Below are 25,005 nucleotides of genomic sequence, written 5' to 3'. Positions count from 1 at the left end.
AGTGCTGAGGGAAGGTAGAAAGCGAGAGGAGCTGTATTCCCACCTGCCTTCAGAAAGGCTGCTGTATGAAGGCAAGTGTCACAAGGAAGCAGTGTTTAGGACACAGCGCTGGCACCCTCAGCATGTACCCACAGATCCTGTGGGTCTTTCCAGAAACACAAGTTGTGTGCGGCTGTGGATCATGGTAATGACTGGCAATACTCGTGTCTAATATCTTGCCAAAACATTTCACCAGGGGGAGCAAAAAGCTCAAATGTGGTTTTCATGTTATTTAATATAGATGCCTCCTGCACAGTCAGTTGCAATATAGTTCACATTTGATTTTCCCATTCCCAGAAGAGTTTCCTTTCTCTTCTCCTTGTCTGTCCTAAAGCCAGGAGTAAACCTCTCTGCTGATCAAAATCGTGCTCTTGCCTTTAGCTTTGTATCAGTTAGGGTTTAGTATTGACAGATACCATCAAATCTTTCTTACTCTGCCAGGTTTTGTACAAGTAACTAGCTCCAAGTAGGTCATTCCCAGCTCCTTTCTGAGGCATAGAGTCAGTCATCCCTCAGAAACTGGAAGTTTTATTTTATTACTTTTTAATATGTTAGATTGTGCCTGTAATCAAGGTGGACAACACCTCCCTGCAGACTTCTACATTGCAGTTCACTGAACTCATTTTACAGGATACTGTGTAGAATATATTTGTTGAGTCTAGCTATTTTTGGCATTAATAAGTAAGAATTAATCAATTCTCTTTTAGGTTTTACACTTTTAATATGCAACACAAAAATGTACTGAAATATTTTTAAAAGAAAACTATCTGAAACTGTATTATTTGCAGAATGTCTGCATAGGGCTCTGTATGAGGATTAATTACATCTCAGTATGGGTGGCTTTGTATATGCCTTCCTCTCCAAGTCAAAAAGAAAGCTTCCTGAGAAATAGTGAAGGTTCATAGCCTGCAGTTCCAGCACAGTGATAAAAATACCAGGAAATTTTTCAGTAAGTTTTCCCCTAACATCGACATTTTTCTTACTATACACACTGCTGTTCTCTCCGCTTCCTCGGGGAATGTGCAGTTCATGTTTGTCCCCTGACCCGAAGGGAAGTTGCTTTCACACTGTGCACTGATGGATGGTTAGGGTCTTGTGCTTGGTGGATATAGTGTCAGCCACTGACCTCTGTGGCTGTTCTGCGTACTTTGCGCTCGGTTACTTAAATGGGGTAGTGTTAATATTGTATTTGGAAATTATTGTTATTTGGAAAGTTACTGTATTTGGAAATTGTAATGTCTGTAAACCTCATTGCTAAGATGAGGGAATATGATGTTCAGTTCATCAGGGACTGTTTAATTCTACTTGAGTAAAACTTACAGGAGTAGAAGCTTTATATAGTTCACTTTCTCATTAAGTTTTACAAAAACTAGAATCCTCCTGCAGGGAGGAATCACTGTGCCAAATTTGGTGTCTGTTCAATAACAGAAGCGTGATGTGTAAGGATTATAGCCCTTTAACTTTGAACACAACCTCTGACAAATAGCCCTTGTTCATGATAGCCTCTAATACTTGCTCACCATCATAACAGTATCTTATAAATTGGATTTATCATGTTCCCTTAACCTCAGCACACTCTCAATTTATTCATTAGATCACTCCCACCACTGAGTGTTTGAATAGCTATACCAGTGAAAAGTGTCGTCTTGTTCACTAATCTAAACGAAATTGAATCAATTTGCCTTCCCTCACCGCCATATGTGGATGTTTCTCACAAGATCCCTTTCCTCCAGCTTTTATTAAATCTTCAAAAAGAATCAGGCTGAAGCTATTACACAGACCTGCAGATCTAAAATGAAAGGCATTAATGTTTATAATGCTCCTTTCCTTGCCTTCCAGAAAGGAGCAAAACACTTGCAGCTTGAAAATACCCATGACTGAAATGACAGTCATGAAAATAAATGTTATCCTGGGGCTAAAAACCTAGGAGACTTGGGTTTTTTAATAAGTATCATGACAATTTCAGCTGATTTTAAATAGCAGTTAACTTTGAGAGATGCGATTTCACTTTTTATCAGTTTGGCTGGGTGAAGTCATGACATTTAAGACCACCTCCCTTTTAACAAAATGCCATGAAATCATTCATCAATAATGCATAAATTCAAGCCAATAAAATCTTTATGCCATGTCAGTCTTTTATTTGCAGGAAATAAAATTAGAGCCCAATGTGCAGTACACTGTAACCAGAGGAGTCCCGCTGTCACGCAGACATGATCACAGCATAATTGGGGAGAGTACTGAGCACAGTGTGCGTGCGCTGTTCCAGAAGGTTCACGAGAACCTCTGCAGCAGAAGGCTCTGACGGCACAGCACGTTCCTGGCGGCTAGCAGCGGGCAGAGTTACAGCAGGCAGCATATGGGAAAAGAAAGAAATGGGCCATCTGGAAGCAGGGAGTTAGTTGCACAGGCCAGGGGATGCAGGGGTAATGTAATGATAATCACTGCTTCCTCTCTCTTTTTCAGCCAAACTGAGCCTTTTAGGGAATTTAGACTGAAGTCTAAAATTAACTGTGAAACACTTATGGTGTAATACAGCCACAAAACAGTGAATGATACAGTTTTTGCATTTTGCTTTTTAAATAAATGGAGTGCAAGAGATCAAATTTTGTGCCAGCTGCACTTCAATTACATTTACTTTGTCTAGTAGTTGCCACAAATCAGACCTCTTTCTCTAAATGTATTTGTTTTACAAGTTTATTTGTAGTCTGCTGTAACTATTGTTCAAATTCATAATCAAAAGTAAACATTACTGTTCTTGTAGAGGAAAAAGGCATGTCGTGACATGCCAAGTTCAGCTTCCCCTGATTTTGCATCAAGACTGTGAAGACCTGGTCTACTGCCTCAGTCCTGGTCTTTATTAGCATTCAGGGCAGATTTATCCCTTCGTGTGGAGCTTCCAAATTAGGTTAGAAAAGTCATCCAGTGGCAAGACATGACCAAGCACATCCTAGCAGGTAATTGGTTCAACTCTCTCGATTGGTGATGAGATACAGGGCTCTGCAGACACTTCCGTCCTCAGCTATCTATCCCCATAGACGTCAGGTAGATAATTTGAACCAATTAGTAAATTATTTGGGATGTGCTACAGAAAATTCTGTGCCCATGAGACAGTATTCCCTTGACAGATTTTGAAATGCAAGGAAATGGTCATTTATCTTGCTTGTGGTCTTCATTTTATTATCATCTTGTGGAAATTACTAAAATCTCCTTTCTGCAAAAGAACAGTGACTGAGTGCTGCTATTGCAGGCCTGTACTATAAATGTGTTCCATTCCCCTATAGACATAAGCAAAAACAAAAAACCCCACCCATTTGCTGCTAAACTATCTACAAATGTGGCTATGGAACAATCTCATCTAACAGCAAGCAGGGAGAAAAAATTAATTACATAATCAAGCCATGCTAGAGATGGAGTCAATAGGTTAAACCTCACACTGTCGTTCTCCTTTTAGAGGAGCTTTGCGGGAGAAACAAAACCAATTTTGCTGTATTACTTACTCTTAACAGGGTTTGCCTGAGTAGAACAACGGAAGCGAGAACAGGATGGATGTACACAGTTTACTTCTCAGACTTCAGAGGAAATACAACTATTCCAGTGCAAAAGTATCCTGATAAAAAAAATAGTTTAAAGACAGGCATTTGCATTTCACATAGTAATTTCTTCACCAAACCCAAGAATTGGGGCTTGGTGTTCAATATACCATATCTATAAGTGAAGACTGAGCATAAGACACTTAGCAACATTATGGATTTTTCTCTAAGTGTTGTATCTTAATACAATGTTTATGGTTTGTTCACCCATTAAGGTAAGACCACCACGAAGCATTTAAACATTAAAGATTGTACCACCGATCAATTACACTCTTGGTAAAAGCAGGCATTTCACACCCTAATCTGCCATCTTGCCATACTGCAAGGCAAGAGGTTTAGGTACATGGAACTACAACCATTACAAATGCAGGAGGAATGATCTACCTTGGTTCTACTGCTGCTGTGAGAGCCATTAAGCGAGAACTGCTTTCTGACTTGCTTTCTGTTGCAGCACTCTGGCAATCAGCTTGGGCAATGGCACACTGCTCTGGGGCTTCCCACCTGCCTAACGCAGGGTCACAAGAAATGCTGTTAAGGAACAGCTGAAATCTGTCTTACTACAGTTGTCCAAAATTGTAGCATGGATCACATTTTTATTTTTTAAATGAGGGATACAGTCTTTCATTAGAGAATAAAGCACTTAGAAAAATTAATTAGAAGTCTAGCGATTAGATAAGTAGCAGTTCTTTATCTGCATCTGAAATTAAGCCATACCAAAGCAGAGTTCTGACTTGCCCAAATAATCATTTTGAATGGGTAACAAGCCAAGAATACAGCTCAGTTCTGCTTTCTTGGTTCTGTCATTTAACCAATTTCTCCCATGAAAAGTCCGTGCTACAAAGCACTGGCTACAATGCAAGTGAACTTGCCAAGAAGCAAATTTGTGTTTCCTTACAAGAGCTCATGAAGGATCAACACAGGGGCCTGAAACAAAGGGATGTTGTTAGTGGCTGACCTGCTCAACAGTTTAGTTGATATGGTCTGGAACAGCAGTGATCCAGTGTCAGACTTCCCAGGTAGGGGGGGTTTGTCTGAGCTGGGCTGCTTTGCCTGAGATATACACTTAGGTACCACACCTGCCAGACCTTCATCTAGGTAACTTAACATCATCATCACTCAGCTTCAGTATACTCACAGAGGATTAATTTAGCATGCTTTCCCCCCCCCCACTTAAGTGCACTTAAATTTGTTCCTGAAAAGCAGAATAAAACATGGCTTCTCAGCAGCACAAAATTAACAGAAAGGTACACTTCTGTCACTCGGAAATAGTGAGTTTTTAATTGCATGTTCACACAAAAAAGGCGAAATTGTAGGAAGTCATTTTATTGTTGAAATAAACGACTTATTTACAGAGACAGTTACTTTACAGTTTTACAAAGCAGACATAATTCTCAGAATAAAATATCAAACCAGTGACAGATTTAGCACTGTCTAAATGCAAATTCCAAACAGAAACCTACAGCAATCATTAGACTAAATCATACCAATCACATAATAAAATGCTGTCCCTTGCAACTACAACAGTATAAAAAGACTTTTTAATCAGTCATGATCTAGTGGATTAATCATCTGTTATACTTCTTTCTTCTTGAGTATTAGTGGACCTACATTATCTCCTGTTAATTCATTGTGCTTGTTGTGGGAGCCATCACAGACAGGGAACTGGAAGAAAACATACATGAGGAATTAGTATAACTCTGTACAGCAACTGCATGGTGATTTTTATACTTCTTCCTATGCCAAGAGCACTTTGATAACATTGCTAGTTCCTCCTCCTATGTCCTGTTTCAACATCAAACTCTGTCTCCTATCAGACACAGGACACGTGCTACTGAGGAAAACCACTGCTAACAGGTAACTAAGTTTGTAAGGACCTAAAATAGCTGTTCTTAGACACAAAGTTAGGGACAAAGCCTTTTCCATGAATGAACAGCAAGCAAAGCAGCCATCGCAGCCACAAATGGTTTAAGGTTTATTGTGGAACTAGTAAAAGGGCTCTTAATAGATTTAATCATTTGCAACCAGAAAGTACTGTTTTAAGGAAAGCTGAAATACTTTGCTGAAGTGATTAGTCTGAAGTGAGAGCAGTTGAGAGGGTTTCTTAGGTCCAGGGCAGATTTTTCTGTTAAAACAGGAAAGCATGCAGTTCAGAGAGGACAAAACCAGAGCACAGTCAGGACATTCAGAAGAAATTGAGGGTAAACGAAAAATACTTGTACATCTAGTTGATTTGGGGGACACAGACTACTCGCACCAGTCATCTACTGTCTGCTCTGGACCAGATGGGGATATGCTCTCCCTCACCAACACAGGTCCAGCCTTACTTTCCTTCTAATAGCAACAACTTTCTAAGCATTGTTTTTGCAAAATAGTTATCTTGTAATTAGTTGCAATGTTTTTCAAAATACTGAACAAGGCTTACTTGGCTTTAGTCTACTCACAGGCAGTCAGTCTGTAAGTGTTTCTAGAAAAACCCTACTGTGCTTCTTCCAAGTTTCTACAGTTTCTTTCTGCATGTAGACAGGTTTACAGTGTGGAAAAATAAGAACTCTGCCATTCTCAAAAACCAGGAACATGTTCCACCCCCAGAGAAAAGCAATAGGTCAACACGTAGCAGTTCACCACCCAAGCACTGATAAAAATATGCAAGTTTCAATCTCTAATCCTACAGTTGCAGAACTTACCGTCTTAGAACGCCAACACCTGCAGTAAGCTTTAGTGAGACACAGATCTTCAATGTTTATTTCATTCACTACTTTTGGATTTTCCTTCTGGATCTTGAGGTTAATCAAGCTATCCTTTTGCTGTTTCTTCTTGGGGAGGAACGGACGAACAGCGAGGTAACCAAGCAAGGCCAGCACGCCCAGAAAAGGCAATAACCGCAGCCATTCTGAAACTAAAGACAAGTGGAATTTATATTGGCTCTTGACACTTCACTATAGCACAGCATCAGCTACTCTCAAAATACTTAGGCTTAGGTTAGGGAATGGGGTTGCTCAGTCAGCAAGGCTCCGAGGGCAGACAAGACTCTGGGTAAGTCTTAAGAAGAAAGACGACCCAGATTAAAACCTGGGTTTTACTGTAGCCAAGGTAAAAATTTGACTCCTAGAATTTAATTTCAATTTTAGTTTTAACACTCTAGAAGATGCCTCAATGGAAGAGAATAAATCCAAAACAAAAGACATACTGAAATAAAAAACCCTAAAATTACAGGATGTCCGACCAGCACTGTCTACTAGCAAACTGGGCATGATTACATGTGGGAAGTATATTCAATGCCAGTCTCTTAATATTCTGTATATGAAGAACTATTAAGTTCATTTTATAATTCCATTTTTAATTGCTTATTTCAGATTTTTAGCTTCTTGAAGTTTCCATCATTTTATTTGTTCCCAGTTTTTGTAGAAACTTTTTGTAGAAATGATACAGATTATTAGATAAGCACTAGCAAAACCTTCGCCAATCTTTTTTGGGTTTTTTTTCAGAGCTCTGTTTGCTCAGGGATTTGCTCGAGTTTCTACAGTTTCTACAATACACAGAAAAAGAAGAGAGTCCTGAGATCAGGTAAGGCAAGACACAGAAAACGGCTTTTAACCAAGCTGAGGAACTTCTTTTAAGTATAGGTACAAGAGTCAAGTATCCTCTGCAGACTTAGCTGCCTTGTTACATCATTATAAATCTTCTAGACATACTGGTGAGAGAAAGACTTACTGGACTTTTTAAGAAATTCATCAGCACCTGGCATAAGATCTATATATACTGAAGGTGGATCCCCTTTGCCAGCAAAACATGTTGTGACAATACTCCAGTGTAATTAAAGTACCACGGTGCAATAAAGGAGAGCATATTTTTCTAAATTTCTGAAGAACACACTACATCTAAACACTCATAGAGAAATAGAAGAGAGTTTAAAAATATTTTAAAATGAGAAACAAGTGTAATGAACTGGAGCACAACTAGCTGCACAAGCACTTTGTAAGACAAGACACTGTAAACAAGTTCCTCTTTTAAATGATTTAGGATCAGAACATAGCAAAATTTTGTTCTACAGTTTGGTTTTCGAGATTAAGATGTACAAGAAAGGAAATGCAATAGAGCAGGCTAAGGATGCTAGGTAGGTTGTAGCTCTCAAATTATTCTGTATAGCTCGATTTTATTTGTAATAATAGATTGCATTTATGCTAATAAGCACAGCAGCTTTTTCTTAACAATTTTAATTTTCTGAAAATACACCATGTAATGAAAATACTTTGTGGGACTAGTTTTATGTTCAAGCTTTCTATAGCCTCTGACATGAAAGTCACACTTACTGCATTTATCTGGGAATGCACCACAACTGTATAAATGCTAAAGGCACTGCAAAAACTTTCAGTAGTCTTTCCACACCTGCATGTACAGCAGTCCCTATGCACAACAATTGACAAAATTTGCTAAGAGTCACTGCAATAGACTAATCTCTGTTGCTCTTTTCTCATCCCTAAATAATTAACACCAAGACACTTAAAAGTTTTCAGTTACACTAAATGCTGAGTTTCCCAGGCAGCAGTGCCTGTTTGTCTTTTCCATTGTTACTGTTCCAGAATACCCCATCAATAAGAATCCAAATACACTTTCTGACCTTATGGGAAGGACTGACTTGGAATGTACTTTAGAAGAGAGGAAAAATATTTGGTCACTGAAAAAAATTTCCACATTGAGTATCTATCTCAGCAAAGAGTTGGATCCCTCCAAAGCTACTCTGAACTCCAGGGCAGAACAGACGTTACAACAGGTGCACCATAACCAAAAGCAGGGCACCTGTCAAGTGTGTGATGAATACAACTAGGATAAGATTGACACACCAAAAAGAAATGTCTCACATCAGAATTAAACATAGTTAAAAGAGACTGGCAACTAAACAGCAAGTGGCATCTCAATACAGCTTGAAACTCCCTGACATGATATCCAAATTGGACCAGTATGTCTATGGGAGGCTCATAACCAGTTGGGTTCATCCAAATGAAACAGCAACATGATAGCTGTAACCTCTGAGAAACAAAATTAGAAACAAACAGGAATGGGAAGTACAAGGATATTATTTATCATGCTTATTATTTAATATTTGTATCATGCTAACTGCTGATAAAGAGTTTTGTCCTCACTAGCCAATGATTTCTTTACACAGTTTCAATATGGGAGTCTCTGGAAAGCCCCAAATTACACCAGTGTGTAATCATAAACTGACTTGTTATTGCCAGAAGACTGCCAAAAACTTTTACATTGAAAAATCAACATGACCATGGTTCTAGGGCATGAGAGACAAGATACTATCACAAAGGAAAAAAGTCACAGATCTTTGGACTGGGTGGGCAGGGATGGGAGAAAAGCTTCACTCAAACTAATGCAACGACACCATCCTACAACTATAAGCTGCTCTATGTTTTTGAAGCCATCCATACCTTTCCGAAGCAGATATAAGGCAATTCACAAGACTGTTTATTTTCACAGCTGATAATTCAGAATTCAGCAATTACATTGACTCTGGAGATCCTTTACCAGTTCTGTTGCATGGGAAGAGACAGTCTTTGGAGCCAGAAACGAAGAGTAGAGTATCGAAGAGGTTAGTCTTCAAACTTGACTTGTGTTAGACAGAGACCAATCCCAAAGATAAGTCCTGGAAAGTATCCGGAACATCACTGAAACAGGAATGCCCAGAGAATTTCAAGAAGCTGAGGCCACAGACCATAGGCCAGTTACATTTTCAAGGAGATGCTGTCTTGAAGTTTAGTCCCACAGTAACAAGTCCAAAAAAATAAGAAACAGATACACTGTGATCAGAAAGGGACTGGCCAGCTACTGAGAGTCAAGTCAAAGCAAGTGATCCCTGCTTGTCTTTCACCAACTACTCCTTTGATATCTTTCACTTGGATTTACGTTTTAGCTAATTTATGTGGAAATGACCCTATGCAGACCCAAAAGCAGCTTCTTACAGTAACAGCTCAACTGCAAGCCAAAATTTTAACAAGGATCAGCTATCAGTCAAAAATGAAGATTGGAACTGTGATTGTATATTCTCTAAACTGATGAAGTTCTTCATGCAAATTCAAATTACTTACTCAATTCCATTCTCTTCAGCACTGAGTTCTATCCTAACTGTTGGCTGTTGTTTGCCTGGGTCTCTTAAGGGTGTTCTCATTCCTACACAAACTAAACACAAAGGACTCCACATGCCACTTCTATGTCTATTAGCTTATGAGGGTAGAGAGGTGACAGTGCTTTTAGCAACATAGCACACCTTGAATAAATTAAAAGCCAAACCTACAGGTAGGTTAGCAAGCCACTCTGCAAATGACAAATTCATGGTTCAAATCAGTTCTGAAGACTGTTATCATGGTATCACCCTTCTTTTCCTCAGTATTGTAAAAGATGATCCACAGAACTGGCCTCTTCCTGCCTGGCAGCACAGTACATTAAAGTCCTTCCTAACATGCAGGCCAAGTTTAAAACAGGACTGTGTCATGTTTATGGAAAGAAGCCTAGCACTTAGATAAACCCTGAAATGTGTGGAAATGTGTTTAGCACATAAACCCTGAAATTCTGACCACATGCTATTTTGAGGTGAATGTCTATGCCGTTCTAATGACATGTACCAGGATAAAAAGCAACACAAGCATGAGACAACACTGTTCATTTCAGCAAACTTGAGAAGGGAAAGGTAAAGCAGCTATGACAAGAAACTGAAAGAGGCTTCTGAGCAGCAGCAGCATGACAATTTAGATATCCACTTTCAAACCCAAGGTCAAACATTCTTTCGTTCCTCCCTCATTGCTTTTACCTTCAGGATTTTTGCACTGGTAACAGTCTAACTTTCTCCAACCAAGCAGTCTTCCATTGTGATTTGAGGTCACGACAGAGAGCAGTGTCCCAAGAGTTTTAATCAGCACACTATACAAAAGGATCCTTCCTATACTTCTGGTCTGCTGTTTCTACAACTGATGCACTACAGGAACTGAAGTTGCATCTACCTGGACACTAATGAAGGTTTACCAGAGCAATGAAAGAGCTAGTAAGCAAAGGACTGCACTGTTCCAGATTTGGGATCTGCCCTGCCTTTGTGAACAAGGTATATGCTAGCAAGTGTTTTATAGTGCTGGTCCCTGACTAAATTCAGTAGATGTCACCAAAGGTCAAATACTAATGCACTTGAAGTGTTTTAAGATCAATATTATTTCTCACTTTCCAAAAAGAAGCAAAGAAAAATGTTTGACATATTTGATATGTCATTTGCCAAAGAATACGCTCCTCTGTAATTTGTACTAGTAATAAACACAAAGAGAATATTAATCTAATCTTCTCTATCGTCTAATAGTCTTTCACTAACGCTAATTCAATAGATATGATCCTGTAAATTGCTGCTGCAAAAGAACTCCCAGAATTGGGAATCCCTTGCTCTTAGAGGCTTATGACTTTAGGACAGGACAGACAAAGTCCACAACAATACAGAAGAGGCGGCACTTGCTGAAGCAAGCCCGCTTCCTCAGATGAGACTTTAGACAGACAGCTGCTCTGAGCACAGATATGTACAAGACTCTTCAATGAGCAATGAGGTTTCAATGACTTTCAGTAACTTTTGAGCACTAAGAGAGGATCATTTTTTAATTTATGTGCCTAGGATGTGGTGTCCTATGATTTCCTTTTGAAAAGCCTCACCATGTTGCATTTACCCTATACCATAACTTTAAGCCCCTTGTACAGTCTTGCTGTTTTTTCCTCCATTTTCATTCATATCCACCCCAAGAGGAAGATATATAAGCATGACAGCAGATATTAGTCTAGTCTAGCTGACTGTTGAAAAAAATGAAAAGTGTAAAAACATTGGTCTATGGCTATGTATTTTAATTATTCCTCTGTTTCCCCTTCTTGGAGTGCTTAGCACAAGACCAGTCAAAGAAATCACTAAGATTTCAGATATGCTCATTAAATCCTACCAGGTCTCAAAGCAATTGCTAACTCGGCTCCTTCTTTTACCTTTGTTTAATATTTTTGGGATTGACATTTCACGTTTGGTCTCCGCTTAAGGTTTCAGTTGTTTGCTTCTTGCCCTCCCTCCAAATTCAAGTAAGTACCTGTCAATGGGGTAAGGAACATGACAGCAAACCAGTTCTTCCCTACTGATCATTCTATTAAAAAAAAAGTTCTGACCAGAGGTTTTCATAATAAATTATAAATGCAATTATAAATACAGAGACTGCACAAATAATCCTGTTACAGAAAAATATGTTTGGACAAATGAATCAAGAAGAGATTAAACCCAAGCATTACTAAGCTTATCAAATTTTAAGTACAACTTGTGGTTAAAAGGGCAATGACTTAAGTAGGAAACTGCCAAATGCTAGGAATATGAGAAGCTGCATTGTTCTGTAGCTTATTGTATCCCATTCCTCCCAACTTGGTAGCAGCTGAGTTCCTCTATTCGGTATATATAATTAACAGCATTTTCAAGTGAGAGAGTAGTTGTGGAGAAAGAAGAATGGCTCATTTAAAATGGGTTTCCTTGTGGTGGGAAAGATAACGGGACTTTAAGTTTACAAGCAGCATAAACATGCTGAAAAAGAAGTACTCAAACCTATTTTTAAATAAATTGTGCTTGTTCTAAATGAAATAATTTTGCAGTAGTATTAAAGTCATACACCTTAGTGCTGCAAGATAAACACAGAAGGTTGATTCTACACTTTGAAGGCTTTTTCTAGTTCCAGAGTTAGAGACGGGCTGTTAGAGCATTCCTCCTATTTATTATCACCGAACTATCCTTGTCATTTGACACTACTTCAGGTTCTGCCAGTATTAGCACAGCTGAGCCTGGGCTCAGATAGTTCCAGTTTGCAAAGCACTGAAATGCACGGAACACCTGAAGAATTTGCTAGTTACTTAATTCTTTATCTTGTTTGTTCTGTCATAGGGCTATAATTAACGAACAGGTATTTTCACTCCCTCACCCAGAAAATACTTATAAAAGTTATTAAATAAACCCCCTAAACTTGTGTATGTAGCAGGCTCCCAGAGAGAGGTCTGGTTTTGTGGGGTTTTTTTAAACTGTATAGATGCTCTCTTTAGCCTTTTAAGCAAATGAAGAGGCAATGGTTTAGGTCTTGAGCTAAAATTCCATTTTCTTTACGTGCATGGCCTCTGACTTGCTGCTACTTGCACAGAGAGGATTTTTAAGTACAGTGCAAACAAGCTGGGGCCGAGAAGCCTGGTAGGTTTTACTCTATCACTACATTTTACTCTGTTATCATTCATCATAGGGCATCTTAAACGTTCTGTCGGATAACTTTCCTGATGGAACAGTTTAACAGCGATTTAAGGTTTGGGGTTCCCCCCTTCTCTAACAGATAACCTGCTTAGCACGGCCGGGAGAGAGCCAGTCATGCCTGGAACGAGGGGTGGAAGTCGCAGCCCGATATGGGACAGGCCCAGGGGATGCGTCGGAGCCCCGGCGGGCGCCAGTGCCCAGGCACCCCTCACGCCGACCGGCCCGGCCGGGCCCCGCCGCGCCCCTCACGCCACCCGCTGGCGCCGGTGGGCCGGGAAGGAGGTCCGGGCCGCCGGTCCCCCCGCCGGTCCCCCACCTACCTGTGAGGCGGATGAAGCCGCCGACGCTCTCAGGCAGCGGCAGGTGCTTGAGGTACGCGGGCAGCTGGACCTTGACGATGCGGGCCAGGCTCTCCAGCACCATGGCGGCAGCCGGGAGAGAGGGCGGGGAGCGCCCCGCGACCACCAACCGCCCCGGCCGCTGCTCGTCGCGCGCTTCCTCCAGCTACTCCCGCCGCGCATGCGCCCCGCCGCGGGGCGGGGCGACGCCAGTGCCGCACGCGCATGCGCTCAGAGGGACAGCTTGTTGCCCCCTGCGCGCGCGGCGCTTCTTCCGGGCGCCGTGAGGGGAGAGGCGGTGCTGGCCGTTACAGCCGGGAGGGAGTGGAGCCCGGGGGGCAGCGGGGCTGGGGTGGTGGGCGCCGGCTAGCGCCGCAGCCGTTAGTAGCCGTTAGCAGCTAGGAAGGCGCCTCCTGGGTCAGCTGCTCTCCTGAGGCGAGGCGGGGTCGCGTCCGGCCTGTGGGTCTGTGGTGGAGGTGTCCGGCCGGTCGCTTGGGCCTCACGTAGCCTGGGTAGGCTTCACTTGAAGGTAAAGCTAGGGAGGTGAGGGATTGAGACTTTAATAACGCGCGGCTTATGATTTAGAGGCTATATATTACCTGTTGTCACCCTCTTGTGTTAAAGTTGTGTTTCGTGTCGATAGTCTTAAAAATACTTAAGTAAAAGATTTTTCTTCACATGAATAATGTTTTTCATATGTTATCATAACTCTTCTGAGGTGGGACAACGTGAGCACTGAGAGCTTTAGTATTACAGGGAGAGTGGCATCCACCTCATGTTCGGCAATTGTTTGCACAGAACAAGCTTTATCTCTGAGCATGTTACTTAATTTTATTTCATTTTACACCAAGGAGACTGGTCATTTTGGCATAGAAAATTGATCCTGCGTAGTCAGGTGAAAAAATGGGAAGTATGCAGCCATTCCCAGTCAATTTAGAGAATCCAGCAAGACCTGAAAACTCTTGCATTAGTCTCTTCCTTACGAGCCGAGCACCATTTGGTTCAAGATGCTTTGCTATTGTGACTGAATCCAGTAAGTGATAATAGCATATAGCACAGCACGAACTTCTTCAGGAAAGCTGAAACCACAATCCTTCTAAAAGATATCTCCTTCCATATGTGATCTTGTCTGGAGCACAGTTCTCTCTCCTCCCTCAGTGTACAGAAACCATGCCATATCTGCCCATATCAACTGTGTGCTTTTCATGCTGGCCCAGAATTGGTAATTAAGATGTTTTGGGGTAAGTTAGTAGGGTTGAGCCAAGCAATAAAAGAATAATTATAGGTATGTGTTGAGTCAGATCAACCCACTGGTCTGTCTTTGGCTGAATCTACTCAGCAGTCATGTTTGTCTTGTATTGGGTAGGATATACAAGCCCAGTACTAGGTCTCTTTCACTAGTTTGTTTAGTGATCGATTCAGGAAAATCTTAACCAAAAGTTAAAATCACCATAAAGAACCAAGGCAAAAAAACAAATACTGGAAGCTAGGTTTAAAACAAACAAATCCAGCTTGTTTGTGCTTCTGGCCTGAATATTATTTTTCTACGTTTGGCCCTACATTAACGTTTCCGGATGAATCATCATCTTTAGCTAGTGACAATATTCCTGTGATCTCAGAGTATCTTAGTTCCCTACCTCACCTAAGTTTAGCCTTGTAATGACTATGTCTGATGGCCCAAGATGATTCCTTCTTGTGTAGGCAAATGCCTGCTGTTAGACAAGGTAATGAAAGAGCATTGTTCTGTAAAGATTACACATCAGATGTCATGAGGTAACTTTGTTTGTGAAACTGAGGGAAGAATACATAAGGCTGAAGATACATAAAGTAAATCCTCCAGCTCTGAATCAAACAACTTCATACTGAAGTTGAGAGCCTCTGTCCTTCTCTCCACTTCCCTTTCTTCCGCTCTTCCAGCCTTCTCTGGATGCTAGCTGTGATACTGGGAGCACAGCTGACGTTTCACTGAAACTCCTGAGCCCTGCTGTGCTGCCTTTGATCAGCACTCCACTTAGCACACTGCTAGACAATCTGCACATGTTGCAGAGAGGAGCCATTCTCACTGTGCCTCGCCTGTCTGCATAGGTATCAGCTGACATGAGTCATGAACGATTTTGGTATATGAAAGGCTGAAGTCACAGATGATGGAAAAACTATAAAGAATATGAAGCCTGAATGAGATTCTTAACTGAAGGGGACGCAAAAGATGGTGTTTAGAAATCCAGTTTGAACTGGAGCTCAGGAGATGTATGTTCAATCTCCAACTTGGCTGCAGAGTCTCTGTTTGACATAAGGGGAAAAATGTAAACTGCAGGCTTCTCAGTCCTGAAGAAAAGAACAGGGTTTTACACAGTAGTCCATCTTCAGGGACTGCGTTATGGGGTCGGAACTTAAGATCAGTCAACATCAGGAGGTTTACCAGGCAGGTGTGACATCTTCCTTCCGTTACGCACATTTAACACCCTATGTGAACATTCTTATTCCACAGGCAGATTGCTTCTTCGTGATTTTACCAGCATCCTTTTGAACTTTGCCTCAAATCTCAATACTGTTTGGTATCTGGAAAATTTTCTAGCTTTCTTGGGGAGAATAATATGCAACAATTACTGCATATTTGGCTTCAGTTTGTGAACTGTTAAGACGTAAAGATTGCCTCTGCTTATGTGTTTCATGCTGAATTTGGCCACTGAAACTCTGGTATTTGGTAGGGTGTATGGGAATCACTGTAATAAAAATAACAGCACAAAAAGCCCAAGCATAGATACTTGAACAGAACCTGGGTCACTGATACTGAAATACGATTATTGCTTTCACCAGTAGGTATCCTCTATCACTGGGATTTTTCATCTAGCAAGAACATTACAGATACAGTGGAGCATGGAGCCCACATGAGGAGATCTACACAGTTAGTGCTAGCTCAGGTCTTTTACATGGAATTCCCAAAACACAGACCAAAAGAGAACCAGCCCAAGTAACTTACTGTTATGCATGCATTGATGAGAATGTTAGAAAAGTTTGTGGTGCAGATGAGATCATGTTTGACAGAATTTATTCTGCCAAGCATAATACCACTACAATAACAGCTGCATTGGTCTGGCTCGCAGTAGAAATAAGAGTTGCCTTTAGCATCCACAAGCTGGTTGGTCCTGGTCCAACAGTCTAAGTATAGGTGAAAAGAAGCCAGTCATGTTCCTCCTCTTGTTAGCCTTCAGAAATTGCTTGATTTTCCTGTGCCTTTAATTCAGCTGTAAAATGAGATAATAGTTACTGGTCTGTCTAGAACACTAAGATTTGCAGAGGAAAAAAAACACGTATAAATTATTTATTTTATCAAGTACACACCAGTAAGGATAAAAGGTGAAAGGTCCTGAGGTAGCAGACACACAGTCCTTCCATCTCTAAAACAAGCCTAAGCAGCACACTAATTTGCTCAGCACCCTTTCATGGTAATGAGCTTTTCTATCAACAAGATGTCTTGTGGTGTTAAAACCATTTTCTTGGAACTGGCATTGCCATTTTCCATACTGAGTGCCTGGAATAATCTCCACAGCAGACAAAAGTACTGTTGTCAACTGAAAACTATCCTGTCACCAAAGGGCTGGCTTCTGTGATCGGGAAACGCAGGCCTCTGTCTAGGAGGAAGCTAGATCTCTCCCTTCATATTCGAATCATTTCACAATGGGGTTTGAATAGCTGCTGTTCCTGCTGTATGCAAAGATCTCTCTCTCTTCCACTTCCCCAAAAGTAAGCAAAATCATTACACCCCAGAAGGGCTGTAGGAACTGTGATTCATTTCATGCAATGTCTCTATCACTTAGTTATGCAGCACTGTCAACACCCAACTATTAACTGAATCTCAAAAAGTAAGGAGACTGGCTTAAAAATGTAAACCATAAGGCCATCTATATATAAGGTTACTTTCCTCGGTTTTATGCTTGTGAGTATTGCAAACAAGTTGCAGTTGCATTGCATGGAGGTTAGGTTTTCAATTCTTATTTTTACATCCGTAGGTTTAATTGCCTTTAGAAGAAAGCTGAGATTGTCATGCTTTCACTTGACTCTCAGACCCAGCACCTTAAGTGGCTTCTGTGGTGGTTAAAGTGTTTGAGAGAAAAATGAGTTAAGGAAATAAATCACATTTATAATAGAATCAATAGGGTAATTTTGTGATAGCATAATTTTAATATTATAAAATTACTACTAAATTATCATTATGTTGCTTTCTAATCTAACTAATGTCCAAAAATTTTACAGTGTAACTATTACGTTTTGAAAGCAGATGCTATGGTAATTGCCTAAGTAACTGCAGTGTCCTACTAACAGCATGTATTATTGTTGAATTTTAAAATTCCCTGTGGCTTAGAATGCCATTTATTGTCACAGATTGTAGCGAATTAATTTGTGAAAATAATGAAAACAGGAATGTAAAGAAAAATGGCAAGATTTCTAAGAATTGGATCAAGTTCCAACACGGCAACTTTGTGCATGAGAGAACAGAGCAGCAGACACTGGTTTTATTTATTCGCAAGAAAAATACCATGCTTTGATCTCTCAGCCACAGGTTTAACATTTTAATTTCTTCTTCTGACTGATATTGCTGGGGAGTGGGAAATGTTACCCGTGAGTTGGGTATGAAACAAAATTGAAGAAAACCCCAACTCATGAAACAGTAGGCCTATTCAGTGCTAATTTCCTAGATAATCCCAGATAAACTCCGTTACTTTCTACTTACATTGTACATTTTTTCCAAGCTGGAACCGTCTTTTTAAGCAATGGTGTCCCGGCTTCAGCTGGGATAGAGTTAATTTTCTTCCTAGTAGCTAGTATAGTTCTGATTTGGATTTAGTGTCAGAATAATGTTGCTAACACACTGATGTTTCAGTTGTTGCTAAGTAGCACTTATCCTAAATTAAGGATTTTTCAGTTTCCCATGCTCTGCCAGCGAGCAGGTGCACAAGAAGCTGGGAGGGAGCCTGGCCAGGACAGCTGACCCGAACTAGCCAAAGGGATATTCCATACCATGGAGAACGTCATGCTTCGTATATAAACTGGGGAGAGTTGGCTGGGGGGTGGATCACTGCTCGGGCATCGGTCAGAAGGTGTTGAGCAATTGCATTGTGTATCACTTGTCTTTACTTGGGTTTTATTTCTCTCTCTTTTTTTAATGATATTCCTTTTCATTACAATTATTATTATTGTATTTTGTTATTGTTATTATTATATTTTATTTAGTTATAAAACCATTCTTATCTCAACCCACAAGTATTACTTTTTGTTTTGATTCTTCTCCCCATGCCACTGTGAGGTGGGAGGAGTGAGCAAGCAGCTGTGTGGTGCTTAGTTGCTGGTTGGGGTTAAACCATGACAAATGGTTAGCACTGGTCCACAGTAGTGGGTTCTACAGCTACTATAGTATTTGAAGAAATAGCACAAGATGAAACTATGAATATCCACTTGGTTACACTAAGTTACTGATTTCGACTGCCTTTATTTAAAGCATAGAAAGTAAGGAGTTGTATGACACGAAACTATTGTAAGTAACATCAGTCAAGTAACACTAATGATGCACAAGAAAGTACACAGTAAATATAATATTGCAATGAGTTTTAAATTTTGACCCATTGCATGAATCATGCAGTCTTTCCATCCCCGTTAGGTAGCTGATCCAATATGTACTGCTCATGAGAATCCAGACTGATCTGATTGCTGGTCGCATACAGACTTGCACAGATTTGGAACTTTACTGGGAGTTGCTAATTCACAACAGTTTTATTCAAATCAGAACAAGTATCCTTAGGATTCACTAATATGTTCAGAAAAGACCAGATATGTAACTGGTTTGTGGCAGGTTCTGCCTGGTTTCTTGCAATAAACCAGGCTGCAAAATCCGCAGATTGTCCCCTGGGAGGAAGCTGCATTGATGGAAAACAGATACATCCTCCCCTACGCTAAAGGACCTACAGAGGACAAAGCTGACAATCTGGGAAGTACATGCTGCTAAATGAACAGACATGAAGTAAAACCACCATCAAAACACTACAAGCCGCTCTGTTGTGATGGGAATACCAGGGAAAAGAAGCTACAGACATGCCAGTGTATTCTTAGTAGGGGACCACTCACCATTCCCTTCTAACTGCATTACTCTTTGCTAGCAGTGAAGACTGCATATCCTTGTCCAGGTGAGTAAGGGTATATTTGTTCCCTTAGCACTTTACTCCCTTGGCATAATAGCTGTCACTGAAAGATATTTCCTTCATTTTGGAAGGCAAAGGTGAGAATTCCACAAAACTAATTCCTGTGACGCAATGTGCATTCGTTGGCAGTGGCTAATTATAGCACAGAAGAACTACCAGCTTCCCCTGCCGAGGACAGAGCACAGGATCTCTGCAGTACGACTGCACTCTGCTCTTAAGTTCTTCCTGTGTCACGATGCCCACTGACACTGCAGTAGAACAGCAGTTTATCATTCCTTCTCAGGCTGCTGTGTAACAGCAGCTCTGTGGAGATTTCTGAGCCTGCCTTCCCCTTTTCAAGGTTAGCCAGGTCTAGCATTGACAGTAACCCATAGTCTTCTGTCATCTCACAAGAATAAAGAGGAGAAAAGAAAAGAAAAAAAACCAAACCAAACCACCATGCCTCTTCAATTTCAGATAATAAATATATGTAAAAGGGATGGAGATGAAAGCAGGGGAAAAGTGGCTATCTTGATTCCAAGGCAATGACATGGAATAGTACTACAGCAGGTAAATAAGATTAATATAGACTCTTTTAAGCCTATCTTAGAAATGCTTTTGTCTTTTCTAATTTTTCCAGGCACTCCCTGTCCTCCAGACTGCAGCTCATCTATAGCATAGCATGCTTTCAGATCTAGGTAGTTAGCTATTCCCTAGAAGATCTGTAAGTTACTTCCTCACTTACTTTTCAAGATATTGCCAGAATTTTATATAAATTCTGTACTTCACCCCAGTACAGGGAGCTGTAAGGTCTGCAAATACATTTTTTTTAAAAAATCAGTTTCTTTTTTCCCCTTGAATCGGCAGAGAAAATAACCAACACAAAAAGTAGGATATAAACATATCACCTCAAAGTTTACAAAAATTACTTTAGAGGGAATGTAAGCCTAATGACTATGAAAGGTAAAAAATAAATGAAAAAATAAATACATGGTAATTAAGAGGCATTAGTCTTGAACAACATGCTAGGAGAGTGCTTTTGGAAACTAGGAAAAGATCCTAGTACTCCTTTTTTTTAGAGCGGGAAGTCTTTCACTGAAAATTAGTCTTGTCATAGGTGTCTATAGTTAATTTATTAAGATGCTTGAGAACGTTTTAAACTGCTTCCCCAAGAGGAATTAAATTATTTTTATTCAGTTTTTTTTACACTTTTATGCAAGTGATTTTGACAGCTTCAGGACAGAAATGTTATAATTATTCAAAAAACGGGTATGGTAGAAATGGATGCCACACATAGTCCCTCAAGTTGCCTGTCCAATATGATTTGATACTGTCAAATATATTTAGGGTAAGCATATCATTTAGTCTCCAAGTAACTGAGACCTCCATGGCTAATTGCAGCAGTGTTTGTTTTTCTAATGTGGGAGCTGAACAGATACCATAAAATCATTTAACATAGGCCACCAAATAGTCAGGAAGGACTAAGAAATTATCTTTTTCCCTGTTAACTTGAATTTAAATCACTATGACTGAGAAAATTATCTTGGATCCCACTACCAACTCCCTAAGCCAGTATTTTTCAGTGGGTTTTTTTGTGAGATGATGTCCCATTATTCAAAGTAAAAAAAATTGCAGCCCTCATTGTCTTCATCTATTTCTTGTAAAAGTGACAAATTTGTGTAATATTTCTTGAAAGGCTGGAAAGCATGCTTGACCTTGAAGAATAGAAGTCACAAGGAGTGCAGAAGCTAGGTTGCCTTTGCTGTATAATTTGCAACATTTTCAACAACTTGCCAACACCCGACCATGTTTCATGACTACCGTGTGTGTCACAACCCACCCTCTCAGAAATACTGCCCTGATCCACCCCCTAACCATAATGGTGAACAGTGTAATAACTGCCTAATTTCAGTATTGGTGATTTAGAGTCATCAACAATATTTCCTGAATTACAGTATGACAGCAACAAGTAATATTCCTTCCTTCTAAGAGATATATTTGGCTGTAATTACCTGCATATTTGAGGTCTAAGCAAACTCTTGGATATCTTATGGTTAACTGGGACATACCAAAAACTGAAACTATCAGCCAAATCTTTAAAGATGAGGTTGCTCAAAAGGTCAAAAAGAAAAGTGAAATGACTCCTAGTACCACATGATAGGTGGCTAGTTAAATCCATTATCTAAATACACAGCATATACTCCTGTCAGTTCAAAGACAAAACAAAAAAAAACCCTGAAGTATTTCTGTGGACTTTCTTATTTACTTAAATCATTCTTTTAAATTAAGTCTATACAGCATTAAACAATTAAAACACTGCAATCTACAAGACTATGTAATAATTTCCCCAGGGAGAAATAGCATTATTTTGTATAAAACAAAATGGAGAAAAAAAAAAGGGGACAGAATGTTCTACAAGGAAAAAAAGCCTCTAAATAAAGAGCGACAGAAAGTCAGCCTGCTACCTCTGATGATGTGTAATGTTTATTTAGCTACAAATATGTGAACAATTCAGCAGCAGGACTGCCTCAGAAGAAGGGGGAATGACCAAAAAGGTGGACTGCTGTGGGCCCTTTGGGAAGTCAGAGGTATGAAGGCTCCTAACTCGGAGACGGTCCCTGTCCCAGGTCTTCTGAAAACACTGATCTCTGTGGAGAACCCTCCTAAGATACAAGGCAGTTTATACTTCAGTATAAAGTACACCATCAGTGTCCTGATTATCTCAGGCTCACTAATTCCCTGTAACTCTAATCAAACAATGAAAATTGCACTTGCCACATGGCAAGCCAGGTGAATGGAAGCCTACGCTTCAAATCAATCAATGCAGCATATTGTGAAGTCTGAACAGCCTTGCCTATACTAGGGAGCCTGTAAAATATGTTAGCTAGATTGTGTGAATAACAATTGTTTAATCAGTAATGTTCTATCTGGATTATCAACTTTAATAGTGTATTAGGTATACTGGTCAATTAATTTGTTACACCCAAACACTGCTCAAAGGTTACAGTTTGCTTAGTACATTTGCATCCTGGAACAAACATTGGAGGAGCAACCGAATTAGGATGGTCCACATCTGACTAGTAATCAATTATGTCAAAGTAATAAAAATAGACATATCTTGAAAATGCTTCAGACAGTCCTTTGATGTCTTCTTTAGTAAACACAATAGGCCAAATTAAGTACTACTAAAAACTGCTGTAAGAGCTTGCTCATTTTTGGTAACAGTGTAACTCCTACATACTTAGCATGGGCAGCCTGAGGGGTCAAAAAAACAGGTATAACAAGGAAAAGCAACCACCACCAAAGGGATATGGTAAAGTAGGTCACCATTAAACACCTTTCTGAAGAGATCAAACTGAAATTAATTGAAGAGATCAAACTGAAATTGGCCTACTGAAATTGATAAAACATTGATTTGCTCCAGAGAGGGGTTTCACCTGCTGAATTCAGCCTGTGTTACCTTATTTTAGCAACTGTGGCTAATTACTCAGCCCTTCACAACCCTATTTTAAGATGCTATTTTGCCATGTATGTTTGTATTATCTATATTTATTCAGGAATGTAAAGAATTCATATGAAAGAAGAAGAAAAAGGTAGTAACTGCATGACAACAAAACTTTTCATTTTTCAAAACTGGCATCATAATTACACTGTGCACATTCTCATCTGACTTTCATGCTTCAATATCCATAGGGCTGAATCAGCACAGAAGATGAACATTCTTGTTGACACAAACTGCTGCTGACTTGAAAGGAATATAATATCTTTTGCATTTAGATCAAATGGTAGTTTTGCTGAGAAAAAAATGAATAATGTCCTGTAGCAATTTTCAGAGATTTTGTTTAGGTCTGTGAAAATAACGTAATAAATTTTATGTTGTCAAAACTTTATTCTTCTAAAGTAGCTCTTACTTTCTGTAAGGATTTCAAGAGAAGATGAAAATATTCTTTAACTGAAAGAAAACTATGTTGTCACTATGAGGCTAAAAAAGTGCTAAACAATGAAGTGCTAAGCAAAATCCTGAAGACCAGATTTTGTGGGGAACTTTGGCCTGTTGATCTCAGTGTAAGTTACTGAAGTATTTTATAGTCTTGCGAATCCCACATGACCTTGTGTAAGCCACGAAACCTTTGCATGCCATTATTCAACAAAGCACTCAAGCTTTCTACTGGGACTTGTATGTGGACTTGTTAGATCTTACAACTCCCTACACATAGCAGTAACAACTTAAAGTGCATTTAAGTAGGGACTCAGTGTTTTGCCCCGTGACCTAGCGGTGAGACAAAAAGCACTGCTATACAAAGGAAACATGTGGAATAGCTTGGAAATTGTTTCAGTGAGAATGTCAGAGAAGCTGCCGAAGAAACAATGGGAGATGAAGAATTGCCAAATTGGAATATTAAGACGAAAAGTTACCTTTTATCTAATATTCCTTAGAAAGCTAACTGCTGCCTGTTAGAAAGCTAACACTGACCTTGGGCTGGACTCCAGATGTGAAAGGGTTTTGCTACCTCTTCTTCCTAACAGGAGACATAATGGCCCCAGATGTAACAGGCAGAGAACTGAGCGTGCAGTACCAAGGCTGTAACTATGACCCGGCTGTCCTTCTTGAAGGGTAGAAGCGCCCAGCTACCCAGGAAGGGCTGCTGGTCTTTGGTATTTAAAACATGGATCAGGTGGAAGCCAGTGACATCCCCAAACCTGTTTTTCTTCCACTGTCATGTAATGGCACTTGGGTTGGCAAATTCAGCCTTTTTATTTCTTGTGTTAAAAAAAGCCAGTGGAACAATCTTAATTTATCAGCTTTCTCCTGGGATCTTATTCTTTGTGGTCTCCATTGAATCAAAAGGGTCCCCAATAAGGTGAGTTTTGCTCAGATTAAAGAAGAATTTGACTGCAAGCTTGATTTATGATAATTAAAGGAAAAACAAGTTGGACAGGATGCTGCAGAGAAAATTGAGGCCTGGTAATACATGCAAACAGGGAGAATCTGTTGTTGTTGTTCATCTTAGCACTTTGTTTTCCAGCAGCAGAAGCTGTTGTGTTTTGTCTCCTCCAAACGGGAACTAATAATGATCTACCAGAAGGACTAATAAGAAGGATGTCTTGCTTTTGTTGAAGTAATTTTTTTTCCTTTCCTAAAAAGGAAGATCTTTTTGGAAACATTTTGCATCTTGTCTCTCCCTTGCCTCTCAGATATAAGAAGCATCCTGTATGGAATGCTGCTTGGTGTCCAGGGTGCATGGTTGCTCCACCTGTTTTGAAGACAGGTAGAATAGCATGCTCAAAATGGGAAAGCGGCTGGTCTCAGGCAAGCGGAAGTGAAAAACTGACATTGATATGCAAGCAGACTACACTAACCTTTAAACTAAGGCTGGGATGCTTTTCCCTCATCCCCTCTGCTGAGGGGAAAGTGCTGTAACAATATATCAAGGTTATCTCCATTCATGCTTGCTCTGCTGGACCACCACAAGCAGCTGAAATGGACTGGCACATTCAGCCTTTGGAGGTTACTGACCACTTGGCCGCACAGGGCTCTGTAACGCTGTACTTGAAAAAGCAAACCAAATTCA

General features: G+C 40.1%; 1 protein-coding gene across 1 annotated transcript; it reads right to left on the bottom strand.

Moving 5' to 3' along the window:
* Nucleotides 1-4,936: 4,936 nt before the first annotated feature.
* CISD2 (CDGSH iron sulfur domain 2) lies at nucleotides 4,937-13,449 on the bottom strand. Its single transcript, XM_074823203.1, has 3 exons — nucleotides 13,242-13,449; nucleotides 6,314-6,525; nucleotides 4,937-5,291 (listed from the first exon to the last, which is right to left on the bottom strand). Exons 1-3 carry the CDS (start codon nucleotides 13,342-13,344, stop codon nucleotides 5,202-5,204), a joined length of 405 nt encoding a protein of 134 aa, XP_074679304.1. The 5' UTR covers nucleotides 13,345-13,449; the 3' UTR covers nucleotides 4,937-5,201.
* Nucleotides 13,450-25,005: the final 11,556 nt, after the last annotated feature.

This window comes from Strix aluco, chromosome 4 (assembly GCF_031877795.1).
Source record: "Strix aluco isolate bStrAlu1 chromosome 4, bStrAlu1.hap1, whole genome shotgun sequence".
In the NCBI taxonomy this organism is placed as follows: Eukaryota; Metazoa; Chordata; class Aves; order Strigiformes; family Strigidae; genus Strix; species Strix aluco.
The sequence above is the reverse complement of the archived record's forward strand: the minus strand, read 5'-3'. Positions and strand labels throughout refer to the sequence as shown.

Bases quoted from the DNA above. Each gene is read 5' to 3' on its own strand.
- CISD2 (XM_074823203.1), bottom strand. From the start codon at position 13,344: ATGGTGCTGGAGAGCCTGGCCCGCATCGTCAAGGTCCAGCTGCCCGCG. The intron at 6,526-13,241 runs GTAGGTGGGGGA...ACTTGTCTTTAG, and splicing joins CGGCTTCATCCGCCTCACAG to TTTCAGAATGGCTGCGGTTA. The intron at 5,292-6,313 runs GTAAGTTCTGCA...GTTTTCTTCCAG, and splicing joins GGTGTTGGCGTTCTAAGACG to TTCCCTGTCTGTGATGGCTC.